Here is a 25,849-nt window from a genome sequence, read left to right as displayed (position 1 = left end):
TCAGACTCAACTTTCCTAAAAAATGGGAATAACAGTACTACAATATAGAATATAATTTGCTAATCCTTCATAAGTGTTAGCTTCATTTGCCCTTTTCTTCCTTTGCCTTTTTAATTGTAGAATCTAAAGTAAGTATATGCTGTGACTGAATAAGTAACATAGTTGACCCAAGTTTTAATCACTTTGCCTGTAAGTGTTATTTATGGGTGATTACATTGTAGGTATGACCAGAATAATGTAGAAGTATTTATGAAAATCTTATACTTTTTTCTTGAAGAAAAGTTCAGTCCAAGGGGCTGTTTGTTGTAAGTACCTTTACAGGAAATGCTTTAAGCCATGAAACTAATCCTCATGGACTTGTGGTTATTAATAACCACAAATTGTAATAGTCCAAAAATGAAAACTTAATTCTGTTTTTTTTTTTTTTCAGCAACTTCTTCAAATAGTGAAGCAGAAAACCAATCAAAATTCAGTGGACACTACGTTGAAATTTACTTTGAGCGCACTTTGGAACCTCACAGATGAATCCCCAACCACTTGTAGACACTTTATTGAAAACCAAGGGTTAGAGCTCTTCATGAGGGTTCTAGAGGTTAGGATGGGAATTTAGCTTATAGTTTTGATATTTATTAATTTATTTACTTTAGCATTTATTTTATATTTGGTTCTTTAGGTAATTATAAGTTTCTTTTTCTTTTTACAGTCTTTCCCAACTGAGTCATCCATTCAGCAGAAAGTTCTAGGACTTTTGGTAAGATATAAGCACTTCCTGCTAAGTTCCAAGCTGTATTTATTTTCTGTCTGAAGTAACACATTGAAAGTTGCAGCTCTGCAGTGGCAGTATCATAGCCATTGAGATCTATCCAAGGCACACTCATTGCTAACTGAGAACTATTCCCAGTACCTCTCCATGATGACTTGAAATATGGTCTGCAATGGCAATTTCTTTCTTTCTTTTTTTTTTTGAGACAGGGTCTCACTTTGTTGCCCAGGCTGGAGTGCAGTGGTGTGATCACAGTGCACTGCAGCCTCGACCTGCTGAGTTCAAGCAGTTCCCCCAACTCAGTCTCCCTAGTAGGTGGGACCATAGGCGTGTGCCACAATGCCCAGCTAATTTTTGTACTTTTTGTAGAGGTGGGGTTTTGCCATGTTGCCCAGGCTGGTCTCAAACTCCTGAGCTCAACCAGTCCTCCTCCTACCTTGGCCTCCCATAGTGCTGGGAATGTAGGCATGAGCTGCCTGGTCAGCAGTGGCAATTTTGGGCAATTTCTAGGTGAATGAACGAAAAAAGAGAGAGAGAAAGTAAGTTGCTGCTATGATACTTGTAAACAATGATATTGGAAAATAAATATTACTAAATTTAAAAAGACTATAAAAATATATCATGAGGTCAGGAGATCAAGACCATCCTGGCTAACACGGTGAAACCCCATCTCTACTAAAAATACAAAAAATTAGCGGGACGTGGTGGCATGCGCCTGTAGTCCCAGCTACTCCGGAGGCTGAGGCAGTAGAATTGCTTGAACCCAGGAGGCAGAGCTTGCAGTGAGCTGAGATCACACCATTGCACTCCAGCCTGGGCAACAGAGCAAGACTCCGTCTCAAAAAAAAAAAAAAACCCACAAATTTCAGAGGCCTAGGTAGGCAGATCACCTGAGGTCAGGAGTTTGTGAACAGCCCAGCCAACATGGTGAAACCCTGTCTCTACTAAAAACACAAAAATTAGCTGGGCGTGGTGGCAGGTGCCTGTAATCCCAGCTACTTGGGAGGCTGAGGCAGGAGAACTGCTTGAATCTGGGAGGCGGAGGTTGCAGTGAGCCAAGACCACACTATTACACTCCAGTCTGGGCAATAAGAGCGAAATTCCATCTCAAAAAAAAAAACCACAACTTTTATATGTATATATACATATATACGTACACACACACACACACAGATTTTTGCCACAGTAAAAGGAAAAATAAGTATATGCTTCTTTATATTTTTTGGTATTGTACAAAGTTTCACACTGAGCATGTTTTACTTTTTTTTATTTATTTTTGCGACAGAGTCTGTCACTCTGTTGTCCATGTGGAGTGCAGTGGCACAATCATGGCTCACTGCAGCCTCGACCTGCCAGGCTCAAGCGGTTTTCTCACCTTAGCCTCCAGATGCCCAGCTTATTTATTTATTTATTTTTGTAGATTTGCGGTCTTGCCATGTTGCCCAGGCTGGTCTCAAATTCCTGGGCTCAAGCAGTCTTCCTACCTCGGCCTCCCAAAGTGCTGGGATTACAGGCATGAGCCACCACACTTGGCCTCGTGTTTCACTTTTATAATTTAGAAAAACAGATCTCATTAAAAAATGTTATCAGTCTGGACACAGTGACTCATGCCTGTAATCCCAACACTTTGGAAGGATGAGGTAAGAGAATTGCTTGAGCCTAGGAGTTTGAGACCAGCCTGGGCAACGAAGCACAACCTGATCTCTACAAAAAATAAAATAAGAAAATTAGTTGAGCATGGTGACATGCACCGGTAGTCCCAGCTAGTGGGGAAGCTCAAGCAGGAGGATCGCTTGAGCCTAGGAGTTTGAGGGCTGCAGTGAGCTATGCTCATCCCACTGCACACCAGCTTGGGTGGTAGAGTGAGACCCGGTCTCTTAAAAATAAAAGTCATTAGGCCGGGCGCGGTGGCTCAAGCCTGTAATCCCAGCACTTTGGGAGGCCGAGACGGGCGGATCACGAGGTCAGGAGATCGAGACCATCCTGGCTAACACGGTGAAACCCCGTCTCTACTAAAATATAAAAAAAATTAGCCGGGCGAGATGGCGGGCGCCTGTAGTCCCAGCTACTCGGGAGGCTGAGGTGAGAGAATGGCGTAAACCCGGGAGGCGGAGCTTGCAGTGAGCTGAGATCCGGCCACTGCACTCCAGCCTGGGCGACAGAGCGAGACTCCGTCTCAAAAAAAAAAATAAATAAAATAAAAGTCATTAACCTACAAGTGTTCTTAGATTCTATGTTTGATAGTTAATGATTACTACTTAAAGACTGCTTACGAAGGCCAGGCACGGTGGCTTATGCCTGTAATCCCAGCACTTTGGGAGGGTGAGGCAGGCAGATCACCTGAGGTCAGGAGTTTGAGACCAGCCTGCCCAACATAGTGAACCCCATGTCTATTAAAAATACAAAAGTTAGGCCGGGCGCGGTGGCTCAAGCCTGTAATCCCAGCACTTTGGGAGGCCGAGACGGGTGGATCACGAGGTCAGGAGATCGAGACCATCCTGGCTAACACGGTGAAACCCCGTCTCTACTAAAAAATACAAAAAACTAGCCGGGCGAGGTGGCAGGCACCTGTAGTCCCAGCTATTCCGGAGGCTGAGGCAGGAGAATGGTGTAAACCCGGGAGACGGAGCTTGCAGTGAGCTGAGATCCGGCCACTGCACTCCAGCCTGGGCCGCAGAGCGAGACTCCGTCTCAAAAACAAAACAAAACAAAAAAAAAAAACAAAGGTTAGCCAGATGTGCTGGTGCACACCTATAATCCCGGCTACTCAGGAGGCTGAGGCACGAGAATCACTTGAACCTGGGAGGTGGAGGTTGCTGTGAGCCGAGATTGTACCATTGCACTCCAGTCTGGGCAACAGAGCAAGACTGTCTCAAAAAAAAAAAAAAAAAAAAAAAAAACCTGCTCGCAAATCACATATTTCTTAATACGTTGCATATAGATTAAAGTAAGCCCTCTAGGAGTTTGAGACAAAGGTAAAAGATCAAATGTTTTGTCAGCTTAAATTGCTGCAACAGGCAAAGTGCCTGTGTGGCAAAAGCCATTTTATTTTATTTTTTATTTTTGAAAAAAATACTGGTCGGGTGCAGTGGCTCACACCTATAATCCCAGCACTTTGGGAGGCTGAGGCGGTGGATCACCTGAGATCGGGAGTTCAAGACCAATGTGACCAAATGAAGAAATCTTGTTGCTGCTAAAAATACAAAAGTAGCCGGGTATAGAGGCGCATGTCTGTAATCCCAGCTGTTCGAGAGGCTAAGACAGGAGAATCACTTGAACCCAGAAGGTGGAGGTTGCTGTGAGGCAAGATCGCGCCATTGCATTGCAGCCTGGGCAACAAGAGTGAAACTCTGTCTCAAAAAAAAAAAAAAAAAAAAATGGAGCACTTCGCAAATGTACATGTATCCCTGCACAGGGGCCATGCTAATCTTCACTGTACCGTTCCAATTTTAGTATGTATGCTGCCAAGGGAGCACGCAAAAGCAGACCTCTGCTCTCAAGGAATTAGATTGTGGAAGGCATAGATTAGTGAGTTAAAAAATGTAAATTGGGCCGGGCGCGGTGGCTCAAGCCTGTAATCCCAGCACTTTGGGAGGCCGACACGGGCGGATCACGAGGTCAGGAGATCGAGACCATCCTGGCGAACACTGTGAAACCCCGTCTCTACTAAAAAATACAAAAAACTAGCCGGGCGAGGTGGCGGGCGTCTGTAGTCCCAGCTACTTGGGAGGCTGAGGCAGGAGAATGGCGTGAACCCGGGAGGCGGAGCTTGCAGTGAGCTGAGATCCGGCTACTGCACTCCAGCCCCAGCGACAGAGCAAGACTCCGTCTCAAAAAAAAAAAAAAAAAAAAAAAAAATGTAAATTGGAGCTTGTTTTCCACATGCAAGCAGTGAGGAGTTGGATTTTTAGGAAAGCTAAGGACTGCCATTTAAGGAGGACCTATCTGTTCGTTGTAGCCTTCATTATAAAAGGTAGAAAATGGAAAACAACCTAAATGTCCAGCAATAGAGTAATTATTAAATAAATAACAGCATTTAATTGTTTTATTCAGGGTTAATATGATTATTTGATAGATAAGTTGGCTCAGGTCACCTGAAATGGAAAGGTGAAATTTATTTTAAGTATTTGTGGGTCGGGTGTAGTGGCTCACACCTGTAATCGCAGCACTTAGGGAGGCTGAGGTGGGTGGATCACATGTGGTCAGGAGTTCAAGACCAGCCTAGCCAACATGGTGAAACCCCGTTTCCACTGAAAATACAAAAATTAGCCAGGTGTGGTGGCACGTGCCTGTCCCAGCTACTCGGAAAGCTGAAGCAGGAGAATTGCTTGAACCTAGGAGGCAGAGGCTGCAGTGCGCCGAGATTGCGCCACTGCACTCCAAGCCTGGGCAACAGAGCAAGACTCTGTCTCAAAAAAAACTGAAACAACAACAACAACAACAAAAGATTCCATCTCAAAAAAACCCAAAAATACCTGTACTATTTTTAAATTTCAAAAGGAATACATGTTTGTTATAACTAGTGAAACAGTGCAAAAATGTATTTAACATCCTTAAGGCTCTGTCTCCAACCTTTCATCATTTTTATCTCTATGAAATTATTAATATTAATATAACTTTATATGTTTCCTTCCATATTTTTCTCTATTACCTTGTGATTAAATTGTTTCAATAATTTGAGATGTTTATTCTAATTCTTTATGGTGAGAGAATATGCTTTGTTTGGTTTGAGTCCTTCTGAATTTATTGAGACTTGTGTATGGCCAAGGATATGGTCTTATTTGGTAAATATTCCATGTACACTTGAGAGGAATGGGTTATGGTCTTATTATTGGGTACAGAGCGAGACTCCTTCTCAAAAAAAAAATAATAATAATAATTGTGTATGTGGAGTACAACTTTTTTTTTCTTGTGACCGAGTCTCACTCTGTCACCCAGGCTGGAGTGCAGTGGCGCGATCTCAGCTCACTGTAAGCTCCCCCTGCTGGGTTCACGCCATTCTCCTGCCTCAGCCTCCCGAGTAGCTGGGACTGCAGGCGCCCATCACCACGCCCGGCTAGTTTTTTGTGTTTTTAGTAGAGACGGGGTTTCACCGTGTTAGCCAGGATGGCCTCAATCTCCTGACCTCATGATCCGCCCACCTCGGCCTCCCAAAGTGTTGGGATTACAGGTGTGAGCCCCTGCGCCCGGCTGTCTTTTTTTTTTTGAGACAGAGTCTCGCTCTGTCACCCAGGCTGGAGGGCAGTGGTGCAGTCTCAGCTCACTGCAACCTCCGCCTCCTGGGTTCAAGCGTTTCTCCTGCCTCAGCCTCCTGAGTAGCTGGGGTTACAGATGTGTGCCACCATGCCTGGCATTTTTTTTTTTTTTTTTTCGTAGAGACTGGGTTTCACCATGTTGGCCAGGCTGTTCACGAACTTCTGACCTCAAGTGATCTGCCCGACTTGGCCTCCCAAAGTGCTGGGACTACAGGCGTGAGGCATCATCCCGGCCCAGTGTAATGTTTTGATGTATGTGTTTAATCATTGTGGAATGATTAAATCAAGCTAATTAACATACTCATCACCTTACATACTTACTCTTTTTGTAGTGAGAGCATTTAAAATTTATTCTTGGCTGGGTGCAGTGGCTCACACCTATAATCCCTAAATTAATAATAATGTATTGTACACTTCAGAATTGCTAAGAGTAAATTTTTTTTTTTAAGACAAGGTGTCACTCTGTCACCCAGGCTGGAGTGTAGTGGCATGATCTCAGCCCCCTGCAGCGTTGACCTGGGCTAAAGCAATTCCCCCACCTCAACTTCTTGAGTAGTTGGAACTATAGGCACACACCACCATGCCCAGCTAATGTTTAAATTTTTATAGAGATGGGATTTTGCCATATTGCCCAGGCTGGTCTTGAACTCCTGAATTCAAGTGATCCACCCACCTTGGCCTCCCAAAGTGCTGGGATCATAGGTGTGCACCACTACGTCCAGCCTGGTGTCATTTTTCTTCAGCCTAAAAGACATCCTTGGCCGGGCGCGGTGGCTCAAGCCTGTAATCCCAGCACTTTGGGAGACCGAGACGGGCGGATCACAAGGTCAGGAGATCGAGACCATCCTGGGTAATAACGGTGAAACCCCGTCTCTACTAAAGAATACAAAAAAAAAAAACTAGCTGGGCGACGAGGTGGGCGCCTGTAGTCCCAGCTACTTGCAAGGCGGAGGCAGGAGAATGGCGTCCACCGCACTCCAGCCTGGGCGACAGAGCCAGACTCCATCTAAAAAAAAAAAAAAAAAAAAAAAAGACATCCTTTAACGTTTCTTACAGTGTGGATCTGCTGATGATGAATTCTTCAGCTTTTGTCTGACTGAAAACATCTTTACTTAACCTTGTTTTTGAAAGATACTTTTACCAGGTATATAATTCTGGAATGACATTACTTTAAAGATACTGATTAGCTTCTTTCTGACTTGCTTCTTTCTAATAAAAAATCTGATGTCATCATTATCTTTGTACTTACATATGTACATATTCTTTTCCTCTGGCTACTTTTAAGATTTAAGATTAGAGCCGGGCGCGGTGGCTCACGCCTGTAATCCCAGCACTTTGGGAGGCTGAGACGGGCGGATCACGAGGTCAGGAGATCGAGACCATCCTGGCTAACACGGTGAAACCCCGTCTCTACTAAAAAATACAAAAAAAAAAAAAAAAAACTAGCCGGGCGACGTGGCGGGCACCTGTAGTCCCAGCTACTCAGGAGGCTGAGGCAGGAGAATGGTGTAAACCCAGGAGGCGGAGCTTGCAGTGAGCTGAGATCCGGCCACTGCACCCCAGTCTGGGAGACAGAGCGAGACTCCGTCTCAAAAAAAAAAAAAAAAAAAAGATTTAAGATTAGTTGGCTGGAAGCGGTGGCTCACACATGTAATCCCAGCACTTTGGGAGGCCAAGTTGGGTGGATCACCTAAGGTCAGGAGTTCGAGACCAGCCTGGCCAATATGGCAAACCCCATCTCTACTAAAAATAACAGAAATTAGCTGGGCATGGTGGCAGACGCCTGTAATCCCAGCTACTCAGGAGGCTGAGACAGGAGAATTCCTTGAACCCAGGAGGCGGAGGTTGTAGTGAGCTAAGATTGTGCCATTGCACTCTAGCCTAGGCAACAAGAGCGAAACTCCATCTCAAAAGAAGAAAAAAATGATTTAAGATTGGTAACAATTTTGAATATTTGATTATACGTGTCTTGATGCAATTAACTTCATGTTTCCTATATTTGGGATTTATTGAGCTTCTCAGATATATAGGTCTATAGTTTTCATCAAGTTTGGAAAGTTTTTAGCCATTATTTCTTCAAAATATTTTTTTGTACAGATTGGATCTTGCTGTATTGTCCAGGCTGGTCTCAAACTCCTGGCCTCAAGCAGTTCTCCCACCTTACCCTCCCAAAGTGCTGGGCTTATAGGAGTAAGCCACTGTGACCTGCCCATTTCCCTAAAAAAAAATTAGTAGCCCTTCTCCCCACATTGGAGTCTTTTGGAGACTCTAATTTGCACATATTAAGCTGCTTGACATTGTCCCACAGCTTACAGCTGCTCTTTAATGTTTTTGTTCTTTTGTATTCTGTGTGTTTCAGTTTGGATAGTTTCCTTTGCTATGCCTTCAGTTCAATAATTTTTTTCATCTGCAATATCTAATCTGCTATAATGCCATCTAGTATATTTTTTCATCTTAGACATTGTCATTTTCATCTCTACAAGTTCAATTTAGGTGTTTTTTGTGTCTTCCGTGTTCCTACTTTTTGAATATATGAAATAAAATTTTAATAACTCTTTATCCTAATTGGCTAGTTTTACTTAGTATCTGTGTCAGTTCAGGGTCAATTTTGAGTGATTCTTCTCCTCATTATGAGTTGTGTTTTCCTGAAACTTGGCATACTTAGGTTTTAATTTACTTTTTAAAAAAATTATTATTTTTTAAATTGTGGTAAACAACATAAAATTTACCGTCTTAACCATTTTTAAGTGTATTGTTCAGTGGTAATAAATACGTTCATAATGTTGTAGAACCATCACTACCACTTATCTCTTGTAACTGTTTTCATCTTGTAAAACTGAAAGTCTGTAACCATTAAAAAATACTATTCTATTCCCCTACTCTCTGCAGCCCCTCATAACCACCATTCTGGTTTCTGTCTCTATGAGTTTAACTCCTTAATTACTTCATGTAAGTGGAATCATACAGTATTTGTCTTGTAACTAGCTTACTTCACTTACAGTATTGTCCTCATGGTTCATCCATGTTGTAGTGTATGTCAGAATTTCATTGTATATATAGGCCGGGTGCGGTGGCTCACGCCTGTAATCCCAGCACTTTGGGAGGCCGAGGTGGGCAGATCATGAGGTCAGGAGATCGAGACCGTCCTGGCTAACACAGTGAAACCCCATCTCTACTAAAAATACAAAAAATTAGCCAGGTGTGGTGGCGGGCGCCTGTGGTCCCAGCTACTCGGGAGGCTGAGGCAGGAGAATGGCATGAACCCAGGAGGCGGAGCTTGCAGTGAGCTCAGATTGTGCCACTGCACTCCAGCCTGGGTGAGAGCGAGACTCCGTCTCAAAAAAAAAAAAAAAAAATTTCATTGTATGTATAGACCACATTTTCCTTATCCATCCATTTGTTGGACACTTGGGTTGCTTCCATGGTTTTGCTATTGTGAATAATGCTTCTATGAAGATGAGTGCCCAGATATCTCACGACAATCTCCGCCTCCCGGGTTCAAGCAATTCTTCTGCCTCAACCTTCCTGAGTAGCTGGGATTATAGGCATGCGCCACCATGCCTGGCTAATTTCGTATTTTTAGTAGGACGGGGTTTCTCCCTGTTGGTCAGGCTGGTCTCGAACTCCCCTCAGGTGATTCACCTGCCTCAGCCTCCCAAAGTGCTGGGATTACAGGTGTGAGTCACTGTGCTCACAAATATCTCTTTAAGACTCTACTTTGAATTTTGTGGGGTATAGTTCCAGAAATAGAATTACTGTATCATGTGATAATTCTATTTTTAAATTTTGAAGAACTACCATACTGTTTTCCACAGCAGCTGTACCGTTTTACATTCCCACCAATAGTGTCCAAGGGTTCCCATTTCTCCACACTCTCACCGCTTGTTATTTTCTGTTGTTGTTTTTTTTTAATAGTAGCCATTCTAATGGGTGTGAGATAGTATCTTGTAGTTTTTATTTGCATTTCTCTAATGATAAGTGGTGTTGAGTATATTTGTATGGGTTTATAGTCCATTTGTATATCTTCTTCGGAGAAATAGCTATTCAATTCCTTTGTCCATTTTTAAATTGGGTTGTTTGTTTTCTGTTGTTGTATTTTAGGAGTTCTCTATATATTCTGGATATTAGTCCCTTACCAGATATATAACTTGCAAATATTTTCTCCCATCCTGCTTGGTAGTTTTTGATTGAATGCTAGACATTGTGAATTTTACCTTCTTGGTTGCTGAATATTTTTGTTTTTCTATGAATGTTCTTGAACTTTGTTCTGGGATGCAGTTACCTTACTTTTTAAACATTTTGATCACTGTGGGTCTTGCTTTTTATGGTTTATTAGGAGGTTCCAGAGCAGTGGTCAGGCTAGGGCTAATTATTCTCTACTACTGAAACAAGACATTCCTGAGGACTCTACCCAGTGCCTTGTGAATGAAAGGTTTTTCTATGCTGGATGATGAGAACAAGCAGCCCTCTGTGAGCACTACGCACTTTTCTCTGACTCTTTAGATGGTTCTTTTCCTGCCCTCAGGTAGCTTCCTTGTGTTCGTTTTGTTATCATTACTCTGCTGAATGGAGTGGGACTCTGCAGATCGCTGGACTCACTTTATTTGCAAGTTCTCTTCTCCCTGGTGTTCTGTCCTGTGAGTTACCTTCATTTCTGTGGACTGTTCACCTCATCTCCTACTCTGTTCAGTCTACTGAGCTCTCTTTCAGGCCTGTATCCCTGTGCTACAGCCTGGAAACTTTTTCAAGGCAGTAGCTCACTTTGTTTTCCATCTAGTAAAGGACACTAAGAGTCAGTGTCCTTTGTTGCTTGTGGCCAGTATCTTGAGAATTGTTTTTTCATGTTTATTTGGATTTTTCAGTTGTTTCAGGCAGATGTTTAAATCTGACTGTTTTTACTCCACCATGGCCAGAAGCAGGAGTGCTCATCAATCTTCAATTTTTTTTTTTTTTTTTTTTTTGAGACGGAGTCTCGCTCTGTCCCCCAGGCTGGAGTGCAGTGGCCGGATCTCAGCTCACTGCAAGCTCCGCCTCCCGGGTTCACGCCATTCTCCTGCCTCAGCCTCCCGGAGTAGCTGGGACTACAGGCGCCCGCTACCTCGCCCGCTAGTTTTTGTATTTTTTTAGTAGAGACGGGGTTTCACCGTGTTAGCCAGGATGGTCTCGATCTCCTGACCTCGTGATCCGCCCGTCTCGGCCTCCCAAAGTGCTGGGATTACAGGCTTGAGCCACCGCGCCCGGCCAATCTTCAATTTAAAAATAAGAAATTGGCCGGGCACAGTGGCTCACGCCTGTAATCCCAACACTTTGGGAGGCCAAGGCGGGCAGATCACCTGAGGTTAGGAGTTCGAGACCAGCCTGGCCAACATGGCGAAACCCCATCTCTACTAAAAATAAAAAAAATTAGCCGGTCATGGTGGTGGCTGCCTGTAATCCCAGCTACTTGGTGGCTGAGGCTGGAGAATCACTTGAATCCAGGAGGTGGAGGTTGCAGTGAGCCAAAATCCTGCCATTGCACTCCAGCCTGAGCGACAGAGCAAGGCTCCATCTCAAAAAAAAAAGAAAAAGAGAAATTTATTTTCATATTTACTCACATTTCTCATTCTATTCTTTTTTTTGTTGTTGTTGTTGTTGTTGTTGTTGTTGAGACAGAGTCTCGCTTGTCACCCAGGCTGGAGTGCAGTGGCCGGATCTCAGCTCACTGCAAGCTCCGCCTCCCGGGTTTACGCCATTCTCCTGCCTCAGCCTCCCGAGTAGCTGGGACTACAGTCGCCCGGCTAGTTTTTTTGTATTTTTTTAGTAGAGACGGGGTTTCACCGTGTTAGCCAGGATGGTCTCGATCTCCTGACCTCATGATCCGCCCGTCTCGGCCTCCCAAAGTGCTGGGATTACAGGCTTGAGCCACCGCGCCTGGCCTCTCATTCTATTCTTTTTTTACATTTATTATCCTATAGGTGTGCTGGCAATGACTTTTCACTCTGGTGTTGTTTACCTAACAAAGTTTTTTATTTTGCTTTTATTTTTTGAATGATAAATTTTTGGTTGGCTATTGAAGTCTAAGTGGACACTTTTTTTCTGTTGAATCTTTGGATTTATAATTTTTATCACATTTTGTAAAAATTTGGCCATTATTTCTTCAAATATGTTTTTTCATACCCTCTCTACTCTCTGCTTCTTCTATGACTTCAGTTATAAGCATGTTGGACTTAACATTAGCCTACAGGTCCCAAAACTCCTCTATTGGCTTTTTTCCCCAGTTTGATTTTTTCTTCTGTACTTTGATTTGGATGATTTCTATTTCTTTTCGTGTGTGTCAATAGAGACAGGGTCTCCCTATGTTGCCCAGGTTGGTTTTGAACTCCTGGCCTGAAGTGATCCTCCCACCTCAACCTCCCAAAGTGCTGGGATTACAGGTGTGAACCAGCATGCCCTGCCATAGATGCTTTTTATTTCTCTGTTGTTTAGTCCACTGATTGTTTTTCCGGAAGCATCTCATCTGCTGTTAATCTCATCCAATATATTTTGCTTTTCAGATATTTAGCTTTTTAAGTTACATTTAGGTCTTTCTTATATCTTTATTTTCTCCCTTCATGTTTATGTCTGCATTTCATCTGAAATTATATTTATAATATTTATAATAGCTGCTTTAAGTCCTTGTCCGCTAATTCTATTATCTCTGTTATTTTTTAGTCCATTTCTATGGATTGATTTTTCTCCTGGTTATGAATCATATTTTTCTGCCCCTTTGTATGCCTGGTAATTTTTTTATTGGATGCTGGTCCTTGTGAAATGTAAATTGGTGATTGCTAGGTTTTATTATTTTTCTCTAAAGAGTCTTATACTTTGTTCTTGCATGCAGTTACTTGCAGATCAAGTTGCTCCTCTTAAAGCTTGTTTATGTGTTATTTTATTTTATTTTATTTTATTTATTTATTTATTTTTTGAGGCGGAGTCTCGCTCTGTCGCCTGGACTGGAGTGCAGTGGCCAGATCTCAGCTCACTGCAAGCTCCGCATCCCGGGTTCACGCCATTCTCCTGCCTCAGCCTCCCGAGTAGCTGGGACTACAGGCGCCCGCCACCTCGCCCGGCTAGTTTTTGTATTTTTAGTAGAGACGGGGGTTTCACCGTGTTCGCCAGGATGGTCTCGATCTCCTGACCTCGTGATCCGCCCGTCTCGGCCTCCCAAAGTGCTGGGATTACAGGCTTGAGCCACCGCGCCCGGCCGTGTTATTTTATTTTATTATTATTTTTTTCTGAGACAGAGTCTCGCTCTGTTGCCCAGGCTAGAGTGCAGTGACACGATTTCTACTCGCTGCAACCTCCGCCTCCCAGGTTCAAGCAATTCTCCTGCCTCAGCTTCCCAAGTAGCTGGAATTACAGGCACATGACACCACGGCCAACTAATTTTTCTGTTTTTTTAGTAGAGACGGCTTTTCTCCATGTTGACCAGGATGGTCTCGAACTCCTGACCTCAGGTGATCTGCCTGCCTCAGCCTCCCAAAGTGCTGGGATTACAGGCGTGAGCCACTGTGCCCAGCCATTTTTGGTTTGTTATGAGGTGGCGTCTCATTCTGTGTTCTAGGCTGGGGTGCAGTGGTGCGATCTCAGCTCACTGTAACCTCTGCCTCCTGGGTTTAAGTGGTTTTCGTGCCTCAGCCTCCCAAGTAGCTGGGATTACAGGTGTGCACCACCACACCTGGCTAATTTTTGTATATTTAGTAGAGACGGGCTTTCTTCATGTTGTCCAGGCTAGTCTTAAACTCCTGACCTCTCAGGTATGAGCCACCACACCCAGCCCTGTTTATTTGTTTTGTTAGAGTGGCATCTTATCAGACTTTACCCTACGGATCATATATAATTTAGCCCTACTACTATCAAATACTTTGCTTATCATGAGGTCTCTTGAGTCTGGCTAGTGGAAATGTGAACTACTCCTATCCCTGTGTGACTTTGGGATTTGTTCATGTACTACTTTCTGGTAGTTCCTTTCCTAGCCTCCTGGAGTTTCATCCTTGTCATTACTCAGCCAGAGATTTGGGGTGCAGGTCATGTGTGCTCTGTCTTTGAGTGTGGAGCTTTGTCTTTTCCAGCACTCCGTTCTACAGAGTTTTGCTGCTTGACCACCCTGAACTATGATCTCTGTTTCAACAAAACTACTACTTTCTCTTTAGCTTCCTCTTACCTTCATTGCAGTCTGTAAACTGCCCTCATTTGAATACTTTCTCAGGGAAGTACTTTTCTCTCACCTTCCTGAATTGCCTGTTGTCCAGGGCCTAAAAACCGTTATCTTTTTTTTTTTTTTTTGAGACAGAGTCTCGCTCTGTCGCCCGGGCTGGAGTGCAGTGGCTGGATCTCAGCTCACTGTAAGCTCCGCCTCCCGGGTTTATGCCATTCTCCTGCCTCAGCCTCCCGAGTAGCTGGGACTACAGACGCCCGCCACCTCGCCCGGCTAGCTTTTTGTATTTTTTAGTAGAGACGGGGTTTCACCATGTTAGCCAGGATGGTCTCGATCTCCTGACCTCGTGATCCGCCCTTCTCGGCCTCCCAAAGTGCTGGGATTACAAGCTTGAGCCACCGCGCCCGGCCAAAAACCGTTATCTTAACCATTTACTATATGTATTACATTAATTTTTATATCTTCTTTTTTTTTCCAGAACAATATAGCTGAAGTACAAGAATTGCATTCAGAATTAATGTGGAAAGATTTTATAGACCACATCAGTAGTCTTCTACACAGTGTGGAAGTGGAAGTCAGTTACTTTGCAGCTGGAATTATTGCACATTTAATATCCAGAGGTGAACAAGCTTGGACATTGAGTCGTAGCCAGAGGAATTCCCTGCTGGATGATTTGGTAGGGTCATTCGTGCGAACAAAAGACATTCATAGTGGTTAAACTATGAAAGCCTCATAATGTAGTAAATAATGCAGTGCTAAATAAATATTGTAATCATTTCTTGTGTGTCTTTTGTCTTCCAGCATTCAGCTATTTTGAAATGGCCAACTCCAGAGTGTGAGATGGTAGCATACAGGTAATTAGTATCATAATTAACAGTAAACCAGTAACCTAGTCTAGAGATCATTCCTAAGAGTCATTCCTACTAGATACATGTGTTTTCCCTCAGGCACCTCAGTATTGGTTGGTTATTTATTTATTTATTTTGAGACAGAGTTTCACTCCATCACCACAGCGGGAGTGCAGTGGCATGATCTTGGCTTACTGCAACCTCCACCTCCCGGGTTCAAGCAATTCCCCTGCCTCAGCCTCCTGAGTAACTGGGATTACGGGCTCCCGCTGCCATGCCCGGCTGATTTTTGTATTTTTAGTAGGGATGAGGTTTCACCATGTTGGCCAGGCTGGTCTTGAACTCCTGACCTCAAGTGATCTGCCTGCCTGGGCCTCCCTAAGTGCTGGGATTACAGGCGTGAGCCACCACACCCAGCCAAAAGTATTGGCTTTGAAAGAAGCAAAGTATTTTGACTTTTTTCTACCACCTATCATACTTCATGTTTCCTTCATTTCACATTTGTTGAAGACAAGTGCTAGGAATTTGTTCTGTGCTCTTGAAATTCAAAGATGAACAAAGACATGGTGTCTGCACACAAGAATTTTATATCCTTGTGAGGGAGATCAAATGTGGATCAGATAAAACACCGTTATGCTAGATGTCCATAGAATGTTATGAAATTAAAGGTGAAGCCGAGTGGGGTAGCATGTACCTGTATTCCCAGTACTCAGGAAACTGAGGTGGGAGGATCACTTGAGCCCAGGAGTTTGAGGCTGCAGTGAGCTATGACTGCATCACTGCATTCCAGCCTGGGTGACAGAGCAAGACTCCAAATGTAAATACACACACACACATACACACACGCACACACCTTTCAGAGGAAGTGAGTTGTGACCTGAGTGTTGAAAGATAAGGAGAGGCAGGAGATTTTTAGGAAGAAAAAGCATCGTGTTAATGCAGGAAGGTCTAAAATAAAATGACACACTGAAGGAATTAGAAGAAGACCAGATTCTGGCCGGGTGTTGTGACTCACGCCTGTAAGCCCAGCACTTTGGGAGGCTGAGGTGGGTGGATCACTGCAGTCCAGGAGTTCGAGACCAGCTTGGCCAACATGTTGAAACCCCTGTCTCTAATGAAAAAAACAAAGTTAGTGGGGCATGGTGGTGCACACCTGTAATTCCAGCTACTTGGGAGGCTGAGGCATGAGGATCGCTTGAACTTGGGAGATGAACATTGCAGTAAGCCGAGATAGTGCCACTGCACTGCAGCCTGGGTGACAGAATGAGACTCTTAAAAAAAAAAAAAAGAAATAACACCAGATTTGGTTGGGGAAACAATTTGTAATAATTTATTAAAGGGCATACTGGGCCTGGCATAGTAGCTCACACCTATAATCCCAACACTCTGAGAGACTGAGGTGATAGTATCACTTGAGTTCAAGAGTTGGAGACTAGCCTAGGCATCATAATGAGACCTCATCTCTAGTAAAAAATAAAAAGACCTAGGCATGATGGCATGCACCTGTAGTCCCACCACTTCGGAAGGCCAAGGCAGTTAGATCACTTGAGCTCAGGTGTTTGAGACTAGCCTGGACAACACAGTGAGACCCTGTCCCGACAAAAAATAAAAAATTAGCTAGTTGTGGTGGCACATCCTTGTAGTCCAAGCTGCTTGGGAAGCTAAGATGGGAGGATTGCTTGAGCTTGGGAGGTTGAGGCTGCAATGACCTGAGATCACCTTACTGCACTCCAGCCTGAGCAACAGAGCAAGACCCTGTCTCAAGTAAATAAATAAATAAATAAATGATAAAAATAAGTAACAAAAATAAAGAAAGTGCATACTGGATGCCTAACTCTTTGTAATTGGATAACTTGATAATTAAATTACTAATTACCTGAAGTATTTAATTTTTATTCAACTTATTTTTTTTTGTTTGGTTCGTAAATGCTGATGTTGCCAACATTTTTTTCCTTCCCCAACTTATGTCCTACCTTTTTTTTTTTTTTTTTTTTTTTTTTTTTTTTTTTTTTTTTTGAGACGGAGAGCCTCCCTCTGTAGCCCAGGCCGGAATGCAGTGGCGTGATTTTGACTCCCTGCAAGCTTCGCCTCCCGGGTTCATGCCATTCTCCTGCCTCAGCCTTCCACGTAGCTGGGACTACAGGCACCCGCCGCCACTCCCGGCTAAGTTTTTTGTATTTTAGTAGAGACAGGGTTTCACTGTGTTAGCCAGGATGGTCTCGATCTCCTGCCTTCGTGATCCGCCCTCCTCAGCCTCCTAAAGTGCTGGGATTACAGGCGTGAGCCACCGCGCCCAGCACGTTCTACGTATTTTTATTCAGACCAGTAGAAAATAGAAGGGATAATTATACACCTTTTTCATAGTGTTCTACTAGTTAGTTATCACCTAATTTCTGTATTTCTTAGTTTCCAAACCAAGGTCTACTTATCTTCAAATGTGTATCTTTTTTTTTTTTTTTGAGACGGAGTCTCACTCTGTCCTGGAGGCTGGAGTGCAGTGGCCGGATCTCAGCTCACTGCAAGCTCCACCTCCCGGGTTCACGCCATCCTCCTGCCTCAGCCTCCCGAGTAGCTGGGACTATAGGCGCCCGCCACCTCGCCCGGCTAGTTTTTTTTTTTTTTTTTTTTTTTTTAGTAGAGACGGTGTTTCACCGTGTTAGCCAGGATGGTCTCGATCTCCTGACCTTGTGATCTGCCCGTCTCGGCCTCCCAGCAAATGTGTATCTTTAAAAAAGTGCTTTAGGAAAAATTTTTTCTCTTTTAGTAAGTACCATGTTCTAATCACCTTCCATCTTCTGTACTGAATCATATCTGAATGCAGTCTTCTCTGAAATGGTTAAGACAAAGAAAAGATATTCTATAGCTCATTTATATTAGTCGAAATATAATAGGATAAAATGTTGAAAATGAAAAGTTTAGGAATCACTGCTTTAGGGAATTACGCTAAGTATGGGATGTAACTTTGATTCTTTTCTTTTGAACCCTTAGGTCCTTTAATCCATTTTTCCCATTACTTGGATGTTTCACAACACCGGGAGTCCAGCTATGGGCAGTTTGGGCCATGCAGCATGTCTGCAGCAAGAATCGTATGTACCAAAAAAAGAGAGCTGTGTTTTTTTTTCTTTAAGTGAAATTCTCGTTTCCCAGGAAAGATATTTCTAAATTGTGTATTAAAGTGATTTTTAAGGACACTGACTTAAAGTGTAAGAAAATCTTAGGTTATAAACTTAAGGTATTCTTTTTTTTTTGGAGACAAAGTCTCACTCTTGTTCCCAGGCTGGAGTGCAACAGTGCGATCTCGGCTCACTACAACCTCTGCCTCCTGGGTTCAAGCGATTCTCCTGCCTTAGCCTCCTGAGTAGCTGAGATATCAGGCACCTGCCACCACATCCCATGTCCCACTAATTTTTTTTTTTTTTTTTTTTTTTGAGGCGGAGTCTCACTCTGTCGCTCAGACTGGAGTGCAGTGGCGCAATCTCGGTTCACTGCAAGCTCCGCATCCCGGGTTCATTCCATTCTCGTGCCTCAGCCTCCCAAGTAGCTGGGACTACAGGCGTCCGCCACCACGCCCGGCTAATTTTTTGTATTTTTAGTAGAGACGAGGTTTCACTGTGTTAGCCAGGATGGTCTCAATCTCCTGACCTCGTGATCCGCGCGCCCTGGCCTCCCAGCGTGCTGGGATTACAGGCGTGAGCCACCGCGCCCGGCCTTTTTTTTTTAGTAGAGATGGAGTTTCACCATGTTGGCCAGGCTGGTCTCGAACTCCTGACTTCAGGTGATCCGCTTGCCTCGCCCTCCCAAAGTGCTGGGATTGCAGGTGTGAGCCACCACGCCCGGCCAACTTAAGGTATTCTTTCAGAATGTGCATGGTGTAACTAGGCACTGAATGACAGTGGTGAATGAGACATGGTTCTCACCTCAAGGAATTTAAAGATTAGGAGACTACAGTGAGTCCATTTGTTGAGTAAAAGGTCTTAAGTAGTTCCACTGTTTATGGTACATTCCATTACCCAATTCTCATTCACCCAAAATTCTGTTGTTCAAGATGTCGCTCCCAGCACCCATGGTTTCTGAAGAAGCAAAGTGTTTGAATCAGGTTCTGTATTATTCTTTGAAAGCTACGATGCAACTCTTACTTATTTATTTAGAGACATGGTCTCTCTCTTATCAAACTGGAGCTGGAGTGCAGTGGCATAGTAACAGCTCACCGCAGCCTTGACGTCCGGGCTCAGATGATCCTCCCGCCTCAGCTTGTAGCTAGGACTACAAGTACATGTCACCATGCCTGCCTTTTTTTTTTTTTTTGTAGGGACAGGATTTCATCATGTTGGCCAGGCTGGTCTCAAACTCCTAGGCTCAAGCGATCCGCCTGCCTCTTCCTCCCAAGTGCTGGGATTGCAGGTGTGAGCCACCACGCCCGGCCAACTTAAGGTATTCTTTCAGAATGTGCATGGTGTAACTAGGCACTGAATGACAGTGGTGAATGAGACATGGTTCTCACCTCAAGGAATTTAAAGATTAGGAGACTACAGTGAGTCCATTTGTTGAGTAAAAGGTCTTAAGTAGTTCCACTGTTTATGGTACATTCCATTACCCAATTCTCATTCACCCAAAATTCTGTTGTTCAAGATGTCGCTCCCAGCACCCATGGTTTCTGAAGAAGCAAAGTGTTTGAATCAGGTTCTGTATTATTCTTTGAAAGCTACGATGCAACTCTTACTTATTTATTTAGAGACATGGTCTCTCTCTTATCAAACTGGAGCTGGAGTGCAGTGGCATAGTAACAGCTCACCGCAGCCTTGACGTCCGGGCTCAGATGATCCTCCCGCCTCAGCTTGTAGCTAGGACTACAAGTACATGTCACCATGCCTGCCTTTTTTTTTTTTTTTTGTAGGGACAGGATTTCATCATGTTGGCCAGGCTGGTCTCAAACTCCTAGGCTCAAGCGATCCGCCTGCCTCTTCCTCCCAAAGTGCTGGCATTCAGGCGTCAGCCATCAAGCATGGCCTAGTTATTTATTAATATAAACTCATTCCACAAATGATTTGACACAAGAAATACACAGAACCACTTTTAATAGTAAAGAGTGTGTGTGTGTGTGTGTGTGTGTGTGTATATATATATATATATTTTTTTTTCTTTTTGAGATGGAGTCTCACTTACTTTGTCACCCAGGCTGGAGTGCAGTGGTACAATCTCGGCTCACTGCACCCTCCACCTCCCAGGTTCAAGTGATTCTCCTGCCTCAACCTCCAGAGTAGCTGGGACTACAGGCCTGCACCACCATACCTGGCTAATTTTTGTATTTTTAGTAGAGATAGGGTTTCACCATTTTGGCTGGGCTGATCTTGAACACCTGACCTCAGGTGATCTGCTTGGGAGGCTGAGGTGGGAGCATCTTCTGAGCCCGGAAAGTCAAGGCTGCAATGAGCTGTGATGGCACCATGAACTCCAGCCTGGGTGACAGAGTGAGACTCTGTCTCAAAAAGAAAAAAAAAAAAATTCTAGGATAGAGGGAAAGTAGTCAAATGTAGACCTGTAGGCCATGCATAGGGATTTTTGTGGCTCTGCTGCAAGTAAAAAGCGACATGGTTCTCCATGTAAGAGAGACAAAACGTTCTATATCCTTGTCGGGGGAGACAGGGAGGGGAGAGTAAACTTTTTTTTTTTTTCTGAGACGGAGTCTCACTCTGTCGCTCAGGCTGGAGTGCAGTGGCCGGATCTCAGCTCACTGCAAGCTCCGCGTCCCGGGTTCATGCCATTCTCCTGCCTCATCCTCCCGAGTAGCTGGGATTACAGGCGCCCGCCACCTCGCCTGGCTAGTTTTTTGTATTTTTTAGTAGAGACGGGGTTTCACCGTGTTAGCCAGGATGGTCTCGATCTGCTGACCTCGTGATCCGCCTGTCTCGGCCTCCCAAAGTGCTGGGATTACAGGCTTGAGCCACCGCGCCTGGCCGAGAGTAAACTTTTTATGAGCAGTTAACTATGAATTAAATTTCTTCTGTTGGACATTAATAGGGGACATACTATAAAGGGTCTTATATATGATATGTGAGAGTTGTTTTTACCAATATCCTTATAGCAGGAGTAGTAACAATTTGTGAGATTTTCTCTTGGGTTTTTTTTTTTTTTTTTTGAGACAGAGTCTTGCTCTGTTGCCCAGGCTGGAGTACAGTGGTACGATCTCAGCTCACCACAACCTCTACCTCCCAGATTCAAGCAATTCTCCTGCTTCAGCCTCCCAAGTAGCTGGGACTACAGGCACGTGCCACCATGCCTAGCTAATTTTTGTATTTTTAGTAGAGGCTGGATTTCGCTATGTTGGCCAGGCTGATCTCGAACTCACCCACCTTGGCCTCCCAAAGTGCTGGAATTACAGGCATGAACCACCGCGCCCGGCTCCTTCTCTTGTATTCTTTGATGAAAACTCACAGCATACCACAAAAAATCAATGCAGTAAAAGCTCTTCTGTGTCAGATAGAGAAGAGTAATTTGGTGAATGGGATGTGACCGAGAAAACTGCCTTGTACCCACCAGAACTCCCACCTGGAGGCTTATCCGGCCCTTCCTCCTCGGTTACCCAGAAGCAGAGTTGTTCACTCATGAATCGAAAACTGCCTCTTGCTGGGCGCAGTGGCTCAAGCCTGTAATCCCAGCACTTTGGGAGGCCGAGACAGGCGGATCACGAGGTCAGGAGATCGAGACCATCCTGGCTAATACGGTGAAACCCTGTCTCTACTTAAAAATACAAAAAACTAGCCGGGCGACGAGGCGGGCACCTGTAGTCCCAGCTACTCGGGAGGCTGAGGCAGGAGAATGGCGTGAACCCAGGAGGCGGAGCTTGCAGTGAGCTGAGATCCGGCCACTGCACTCCAGCCTGGGCGACAGAGCGAGACTCCGTCTCAAAAAAAAAAAAAAGAAAAGAAAACTGCCTCTTTAGCTACATTAAACTGTCTCTCCCCTAAAGTCTTTTCCTTTTACTATACCCACAGGTTCTGAGGACTCCCGAGTTTCTTAACAGTTGATCTGATAATATTCCCAGTCTCTAATCTATAGGTTCCTTTCCTCATGACTCAAGGAATGGACCTTTCACAGTTCAGTAGGAGAAAATAATACATAATTAGTAAATAATAGTGCATTTTCAGCTGGGCGTGGTGGCTCACACCTGTAATCCCAGCACTTTGGGAGGCCAAGGCGGGTGGATCACAAGGTCAGGAGATCGAGACCATCCTGGCTAAGATGGTGAAACCCCATCTCTACTAAAAATACAAAAAATTAGCTGGGTGTTGTGGCACACGTCTGTACTCTCAGCTACTTGGGAGGCTGAGGCAGGAGAATCACTTGAACCAGGAGGTGGAGGTTACAGTGAGCCGAGATCGCACCACTGCACTCCAGCCTGGGCGACAGAGCGAGACTCTGTCTGAAAAAAAAAAAACAATAATAGTTCATTTTTATACAAGTATTTATTTTTGTCAATACTTTTAGGTATTAGTGTTATTTTGATTTTACTATATGGAATGATAGCCCTGAATAATTTCTTCTAAAATGCACTGTAATTTGGGGAATGTTAGAATATTTTGTCTCCAACTGAGATAGTTTAGGTTCCTACCTTGTGGGCTTATTTTGTTTATATTTAAATAGAATTCACTCCTATTTATATTAAAATATTTTAACCTGGTTGGGTGTGGTGGCTCACACCTGTAACCCCAGCACTTTGGGAGGCTGAGGCAGGCAGATCACTTAAGGTCAGGAGTTTGAGACTGGCCTGGCCAGCCTGGTAAAACCCCACCTCTACCAAAAATACAAAAGTTTAGCCGGGTGTGGTGGCTGGTGCCCACAGTCCCAGCTACCCAGGAGGCTGAGGGAAGAGAATTGCTTGAACCTGGGAGGCAGAGGTTGCAGTGAGCCAAAATTGTGCCATTGGACTCCAGCCTGGACAACACAGCAAGCTGCAGTGAGCCATGATCACACCACTGGGCATGAGCCATGATCACCCCAGCCTGGGTGACAGAATGAGACTGTCTTAAAAAAATACAAAAGGCAAAGAAAATACTTCAAAAATTAAAAAATTGTATGTGCAGTATGAGTGCCATTAAGTTTTTAAAAAGCATAGGAAATGTGGCCTGGCACTGTGGCTCATGCCTGTAATTCTATTACTTTGGGAGGCTGAGGCGGCAGGATTGCTTGAGGGCAGGAGTTTGAGACCAGTTTACACAACATGGTAAAACCCCATCTCTACTAAGAATAAAAAAATTAGCCAGGGGTGGTGGCATGTGCCTGTATTTCCAGCTACTCGGGAGGCTGAGGCACAAGAATTGCTTGAACCCCAGAGGCGGAGGCTGCAGTGAGTCGAGATTGCGCCACTGTACTCGGGCCTGGGCAACAGGGCAAGACTCTGTCTGAAAAGAAAAGCAAAAAAAAAAAAAAGCATAGGAAATGCATAAAAATATAACAACACTTACCTGTGATTTTGGGTCAAAGATAAGGTAGTTAAGATTGTTTTTATTTTTTTGTAATACAGATTGTGTATGTCTTGAGGTTAGAAAAATCAAGCTAGCTATTTATTGATTGAATGTGTAGGCCTTGCACTGTAGACATAACTCAGTATAGAGGTTTTTATCAAGCTGTAACATGTTAGTGATCAATAACAAAACACCTAAAAAAAATGGCTCCTAGAAGTCATTTTTTTGTGAAATAACTTTAAGTGTTTTTAAGAAAAGCTATTTCTCCTGTTTTGTGGTGGTTTTTTTTTTCAGCTTCAAGGTATTGCAGCATGCTGATTGAAGAAGGAGGACTGCAGCATTTATACAACATCAAAGATCATGAACATACTGATCCCCACGTCCAACAGATTGCTGTGGCCATTCTGGATAGCTTAGAAAAACACATTGTGCGCCACGGGAGGCCACCTCCCTGTAAAAAACAGCCCCAAGCCAGACTAAATTGATAGCCATAAGTATTGGATAATTGAATTACAGGAATCCTTTTTGTGATTGGTCCATTTGGAATATCTTACCCTCCGTGATGTTCTGGGGGTTTCTATGACCGGAGTCATAAAATCAGTTTGGGATTGGTAATGTATAGTACTGCCCATGTGAACAGTCCCTAATTTGTCTTGTGATTTTTAACTTATGAGTCAAGAAGGGTCTCTTCCTTTATCATTGCCTTTTAGGAAATTTTCCACATCTTTCAGTGTTTGAACTTACTTGTGCTTGAGATTCTACAGTTTTATGGTAAAGTTTGCACGAACCCTTAGGCCAGACTTTTCTGATCTCAGAGTCCCTTCCAGTCAATTTGCAGCTTCACATAAGCTGTTGACCTGATTTCTGACACTGCTTCAGTTGTAAATTTTATACTGCTTCTGTATAAAATGGCTTTCTTCTCTATCTGTGTATCTTTTATAAGATGTCCTTCTTAGTGTGAAAGAAGGGAAATGTGGATCATCTTGTGGAAGCTAATCACTGGCAGGAGCCTGGATGGCTGGCGGAAAGATGTATGAGAAAGAAAAACTATGTAAGGAGAACAGAGTGTAGGAACTGGGAATTGCTTTCATGGTGTAGGTTTTAAAATGAGACAGGCTACCCTTCAGGAGCCCACCTCTCTTGAGGCGGTGAGCAGAAGCTTGTTCTCCGTATTTATACCTAGAAGCGTGGACTGCTGCTTCCTGCACAGGCTGCTGGTTATTCTCTAGGAATATTACCCCAAGCACCACAGTATAAAATATTACAGCACTCTGTGTTAAAGACTGTCTACATCTCCATATGTCGTATTGTTGTGAAAATGTGATTTTAAAAAATTATCGCCAGTCAAAACTGGCTATTCTTTTCCTCTATTTCAAAGTCATTTTTGTTCAGTGGAATAGAGACAACAACATGGTGTTAACCTCTCAGTTAAAATACAATTGACACCAGTAAATTTTGCCATGAAAAGTTAAAATCTCTTGTTCAAAATATGTGTATCTTATTAATGTGTTCATATTGGAGAAAGTGTCCCCGTCTGCCAAAAATGAAAGAAAAGAATTAAACTCTTTAAGTGGTTAAATGTAATGATTCTACTCGCAGTGCATAACAGCACATATTTTTGATGGATTATTTTTTAGACAATTACCTTTCCTTAAGGTATCTGATACAGTATAGTAAAGAATCACTTATATCAGTAATAGCACTTGGGAGATAGCAAGTCACCAAGAAACTTAATTTTCATTTAAAATTTTATTTTGTGAATAAGGTCAATCTACAATCGCAGATAACCACATTTTTTTCATAGATGGCCAATGTTTTCAATAGATATTTAAAATTGAATATTTAAATTATAATGATTATTCAGAAGCATTTTAATTTAGAAAGGAGCTAGTTTGTTAGTTCACTGATGACATTTTTTGACAAACATTTTATACCATTATCACAATAATCAGACTTGAATTTTTTTGGAGTTCCTTCACGTAAATGAAAATTGAGTTAAAAGAAAGTAGGTATTTAGGTCCAAATGCAGTGGCTCATGCTTGTAATCCCAGCACTTTGGGAGGCTGAAGCAGGAGGACTGCTTGAGCCTAGAAGTTCAAGACCAGCCTGGGCAACATAGTGAGACTTGATCTCTACCCAAAAAAAAAAATTTTTTTTTTTTTAATTAGCTGGTTATGGTGGCGCCTGGGCAACAGAGCGAGACTCTGACTCAAAAAAGAAAGTAGATATTTAGAGTCACTGAAAACCATATTAAATACTGGGTTAATGCTGACTTAATTGGCTTAAGGAATTTTTATAGGTGTAAGATAAATTTTCACAGACTAAGTTTATTTCAGACGAAATAC

General features: G+C 43.4%; 1 protein-coding gene and 2 non-coding genes across 4 annotated transcripts in view; 2 read left to right on the top strand and 1 right to left on the bottom strand.

Annotated features, from left to right (window-relative positions):
• Nucleotides 1–25,641, top strand: part of ZYG11B (zyg-11 family member B, cell cycle regulator) — a 106,302-nt gene extending 80,661 nt beyond the window's left edge. The window contains exons 9-14 of one of the 2 annotated variants that reach the window (XM_033226345.1): nt 431–592; nt 704–751; nt 14,673–14,870; nt 14,996–15,048; nt 18,031–18,128; nt 23,799–25,641. In XM_033226345.1, coding sequence (XP_033082236.1) covers nt 431–592; nt 704–751; nt 14,673–14,870; nt 14,996–15,048; nt 18,031–18,128; nt 23,799–23,989 — 750 coding nt within the window. In that variant the 3' untranslated portion in view covers nt 23,990–25,641. The remainder of the gene's footprint in view (nt 1–430; nt 593–703; nt 752–14,672; nt 14,871–14,995; nt 15,049–18,030; nt 18,129–23,798) is intronic. The other variant, XM_033226347.1, reaches the window with a different exon arrangement.
• Nucleotides 826–969, top strand: LOC117094128. Its single transcript, XR_004441437.1, has one exon. It is a non-coding gene; the product is annotated as a U4 spliceosomal RNA (small nuclear RNA).
• Nucleotides 4,135–4,239, bottom strand: LOC117093980. Its single transcript, XR_004441323.1, has one exon. It is a non-coding gene; the product is annotated as a U6 spliceosomal RNA (small nuclear RNA).
• Nucleotides 25,642–25,849: the final 208 nt, after the last annotated feature.

This window comes from Trachypithecus francoisi, unplaced genomic scaffold (genome assembly GCF_009764315.1).
Source record: "Trachypithecus francoisi isolate TF-2019V2 unplaced genomic scaffold, Tfra_2.0 Lachesis_group12, whole genome shotgun sequence".
Taxonomy (NCBI): Eukaryota; Metazoa; Chordata; class Mammalia; order Primates; family Cercopithecidae; genus Trachypithecus; species Trachypithecus francoisi.
This window is presented reverse-complemented; position numbering and strand designations above follow the sequence as displayed.